Source organism: Octopus bimaculoides, chromosome 7 (genome assembly GCF_001194135.2).
Source record: "Octopus bimaculoides isolate UCB-OBI-ISO-001 chromosome 7, ASM119413v2, whole genome shotgun sequence".
Classification (NCBI taxonomy): domain Eukaryota; kingdom Metazoa; phylum Mollusca; class Cephalopoda; order Octopoda; family Octopodidae; genus Octopus; species Octopus bimaculoides.
In genome coordinates this window covers 15812195-15817129 of record NC_068987.1, presented here as the reverse complement: position 1 = coordinate 15817129, position 4935 = coordinate 15812195, and the positions used below count along the sequence as shown (strand labels likewise).

The 4935-nt window shown below is 34.1% G+C and overlaps 1 protein-coding gene across 1 annotated transcript in view; it reads left to right on the top strand.

The window, feature by feature from the left end:
• Positions 1-1603: 1603 nt before the first annotated feature.
• The window catches only part of LOC106873385 (xylose isomerase), a 27427-nt gene continuing 24095 nt past the window's right edge, over positions 1604-4935 (top strand). The window contains exons 1-2 of the mRNA XM_014920732.2: positions 1604-1774; positions 4618-4694. Coding sequence (XP_014776218.1) covers positions 1690-1774; positions 4618-4694 — 162 coding nt within the window. The 5' untranslated portion in view covers positions 1604-1689. The remainder of the gene's footprint in view (positions 1775-4617; positions 4695-4935) is intronic.

The window sequence follows — 4935 nt, the reverse complement described above, 5'->3', positions numbered from 1 at the left end:
ACTCTGATTCCTGTTGCATTTAGCAGATAAAATAAATATTCTACTAGTTACCACCATCATGTAATTGTGAATTCCTTATCAGATGGTTTTTGTCTTTGTTCTCCAACTAAGTTGAACCAAGTAACTAGAATCAAGTGTTTTATCGAGAGGAACTGTATGTAATGTTTTTTGCAGTATTTGAACTCTTGGTTCATTGGTTGAGTAGTTCTAATACCTTGTCTACTTGGTTATTCTTGTTCAACAAATAATATTTTATCTATATAATACCAAGATTCACTGTCTGTTTTCTTGTTTATGTGTACCATGACTCCAGTTACCATGAAATGTTTTGACAAATGTACTCAAATACAAGCTCTTTTGCCTAAAACAACTTCCAGTTCATGGAACCTTGAAAACTTTTTAACCGTTCATAAAATAAAAGAAAAATTATATATGATGTCAACACACACTAACTTGCTCACCAACACACACACACACACTTGCATAGTTGATCTCTTTGACAGTTTCTCCTCCTTTCAACAACTCTGTCACCTGCCCTATAAAGATCTTTCACTCATCTGTCTATCATTATGTGGCATTCAGTTTTACTCTCCACAGCCCAAGTTTAGATTAATTTGTCAACAAGATGTGAAGTGAGCACTACAGAACAAGATGTATACAAATGGTAAGCTAGGATAACAACAAAGTTTCAATCACAGTTAAAGTGATTTTCCATTTCACTTCACATTCACAATTAATAGCATTGAAATATGTTCTTGAAACACATCAATTCCTAACCTAGGCTAAAAGCTACAGATTTTCTGATGAGAGTATAGTCGTCGAATACACCCCAAGTATTTGACAGGTACTTATTTTAACACCAGAGTAAATGACTGATGACTTCGGCGTGATTCGAACACGAAAATGGACTTCATTAAATATTGCAAAGCATTTTGTTTAACGCTTTATGGATTTCAACGGATCTTAATACCTCCCTAACGATCTCGTTGAGGAATCTTTACTTTCAACACGAGCTTTCAGACTGCTAAAAATAGCATCCAAATCTTCTCCAAATCATACAATATAGGCGTCTAAAACATAATATATTTTTAGATACACCTCAAAAGACGGACTGATCACAGTTGGAAAGCCTTTTAGTATGTCTGTTCGATAAGAGTTAGCGTGTGATTAACGCATTCGTTATCGTATTTCTGTCTTTGTTTAACTTAATTTCGATAACAATGAAGAATTTAGCAAAACAACTTTGTCATTATTAAACTGGTGTTTGGAACATAAATTTACACGAAAGTTTGATCGAATGTTTTAATTTAGATCATTCTAAACAGAAAATTTATGCCACAGACCCAGGAGGAGATCGCAGGCGAGTTTAGTACCAACAACAACAACAATTTTTCTAACTGCTATCTAGTCAAAAGTAAACGAATATATAAAACTTCGTGAGTTCGATTTTTGTCGGGGTCGACATGATATTTCATTTTACTAGGGTCGATAAAAGTCAAGTACAAGTCAAGTATTGAGTTAGCTCTAAACAACTATGCCCCACCCCCAACTTTGTGATAATGCTATCAGAGAAAGAGAATTTAAGATTTTATATGTAGTATCGTAGTTATCTCCCTTCTTCTTTTGTTATCACTTCACTTCTTTAAACGAGTTTTAAAGTATTTCTTAATTGACTGCTCGTCTCTGATCATGTCTTCTTTCGCACCAACAAGCACCGATAAAAAATCAATTAGCTCGGAGAGCTATGATAAACCCGATGCAGTCTTCTTCTCTGGTAATATGATTTTATCGAATTTTTTTTTGTTTTTATACAGTAAATTTTAAATACTCTTTTAACATTTATTGCATTCAACCCTTTATGATCCTCATGTTTCTTTGTAATATTTCATTGATTTCTATTTATAAACGATTTTTAATTATCGTAATGTACTTATAACAATTCTCGGTTTGTTTGTTTCCATATATTTTAATAAATAGTTTCTTTTCTTTTTTTTAAATATTCCTAAGACCAGTACCCATCTTAAGACATGAGCACACTGGACAGTTGTCCGAGGCCTCACTGGTCAAGGAGGTCTAACTATATTTTGTGTATGCTGCGGCTTGCTGTCAATAAATAAATATTGTAAGGCTCAGTGCGCTGGGTTGACCTCGAACCTTTAATGCTGTTAAGACGGCCTTGCCAAAGGCATCAAAAGCCGTAAACGTTGGCAGTATAGTTTTTAATTTTTATCCTATGCCATGCTAGTACCTAATTTGAGAAATTGCTTTATTATTGTTGTTATTAGTGCCATTCGGAAGGGCATTAGCATCACGCCTCAGTATTTCTCTTCTCTATAATAATAATAATTTAATTTAATTAAATATCAAACTGTCGACCTAATTTCGTCTTCTCGTTTTATGCTATAATTACATTTATATCTAGGATGCTTCATAGAAATATCAAAACATTCGCAGCACTTTATTTTACCGGCCCAGGAAATATGGAAGACAAAGTTGATCCTGGCGTGATTTGCACACACAACGTAAATTCTGGAGCTATTAAACTATCAGCATTTTCCCCACGTTTCTTTTAATCCTCCATTCGTAGTCAATAATTTTTGTTGCCTATACATCCTCAAATAAAAGATGATAAGAGATGGTAGTGGCCGCCTTTAACTAAACTCGTTTTACTCCTTCATTCCTAACCGCAACGACTTTAAAAATGAAATCTCTAAATTCCAACTTGAATTATGTAGATGTAATATCCACCCACTTTTAACATTCGTTTCTGAAACATCTCCGGTGTCTCTATGCCAAGAGTAGTGAACATTTTTAGCACCCGGAGCAGATTACGGGTGCATAAGAACTTGTTATGGTCCATATGTAATGAGAAAAATAGCGGATCTTTAATTTTATTGTTACTTGCTATGAAGCGTATGTTAAATTACTGTTTTTGTCTTAAGATTTAAATCAGTCTGTTTATATAGATTTTAAGAGATTTTATCTGAGGGTTATTTCCATGTTGATGGTGGGTACTTCACCCCTATTATACACATTCTCTCGACCTGCAAGAAATAGCAGCCAAATTATCCTCAAATCATATTCCTACTGTTTTAAATAAGAAACACATTGGACAGTATAATCTCATTAAAAAAAGACTGTTTTGCTCCGACTGGACCACCTTTGATTATAGGGTTGCTAAATTGGGGTTGACGTCTGAAAAAAAGGATCATCACAGGCCTGCTCAATGGGATGGTGAACTTTAAAAATTATGCAAATTCATGTTGTTGGTAATGACAAGTACTGAGAATCGTCAGCAGGTCACCCGGTTTTGTATCCCTTGTTAGTTATTAAATGTCACTTCGTTCATATTCTTTTAAAATATCAGGACGTTACAGATTGCCTGTAAATGTCACGTTTGGCTATGTAACCTAAAGGTAGACAACTCGCACTTAATTACGGATCATTAATGTTTTTGTGGGGACGGAGTTTCACGTTTATAATGGATTTCATTAATTTTTCTGTTAAAAAAAATTGTTAGGAACCCCAGATCGTTATTCACTCGTCCAGATGCATAAACGTTTCTTTGTTCCTTTGTCTTATGTTTTTTAAGATTTGTAACGAAAACTTAGGATCTACTCTAATCCTTTTCTCCCATAAACGTCTCGGGGTTCATTATCAAAGAACATAAAAGGGTCATGTTTTCAGTTCTCAATCAGAACTGGTTTTCTTACATCACTAATTGTTTTTGTAAAGTCCTGTGAAAGACATTTATCCTTTAGCATTTAGATTCATCATCATCATTTAACGTCTATTGTCCTTGTTGGCATGGGTTAGATGGTTTGACTAGGGCTGGTAAGCTGAAGGCTGCACAAGACTCCAGGTGATTTGGCATGGTTTTCCATGGCTAGATGCCCTTCCTTATGGTTCCAGTGCTGCACTTGTTTCATGGAACTGAGTTGGTGGAAATAATGTTGGATTTCAAGCAATGAAACATTTTATTTCAGTGATATACTAAAACTGATTGCATTAACTATATATCTTGCCTTTTATCAAAGTTACTGTGTCTAATTAACTCTTCCATGTCATATTTGTAATGACAATACCTTTGCAGTCAGAATTTCATGTGAGTGTATGTAATGACAAAATTATTTTACTAAGTATTTCACTTTTTTCAAACTTAGTTAAAACAATAGCAGAGTAGTTTAAGAAAAATATGGTACCCACAGTTATTTCATTATCAAGACCAGATTTTTGGCTCTTGGTTCTTAAGCATATTCACAGTTTTTATGTGAGACACTTCTCTGCTAGTAAACAGGATACTGTATTACAGTTTTGTCCCCCAACAGACTGGGGTGAAATTGAAGACCAAAACGATTTTACTGCTATGTTAAGCACCTGTCTGTTTGGTATCACTTGCTTGGCTCATCCTTCCTTTATTCTGTTAATCTGGGAATTATATTTTATGAGTCTTGGTTTTGAATGAAGGAACTGTCGCTTCTAAACTAGTCAGCAGACAATAACACATCTTACACAATTACTTCTGCACTGACCTGATATCCCATATTTAAGAATGTTATGTTTGTCTGAGAATTTTTTGATTTTTATTTTAAAAGTATATTTTTTATCATACTTCAGGTATTGAAAAAATACCATTCCAACCTGATGCTGGACCTGCTGAAACTTTGGTGTTTAAACACTACAATCCAACAAAGGTAAATTCTACAAGACATTGCCCAACATAATATCATCTCCCATCTGTACAAATCCACATCATCATCATCATCGTTGTTTAACGTCTGCTTTCCATGCTAGCAGGGGCTGGACGATTTGACTGAGGACTGGTGAACCGGAAGGCTACACCAGGCTCCAATCTGATTTATATATATATATTTATTTATAATATATATATTTATTTATATATCTGATTTATATATATATATTTATTTATAATAT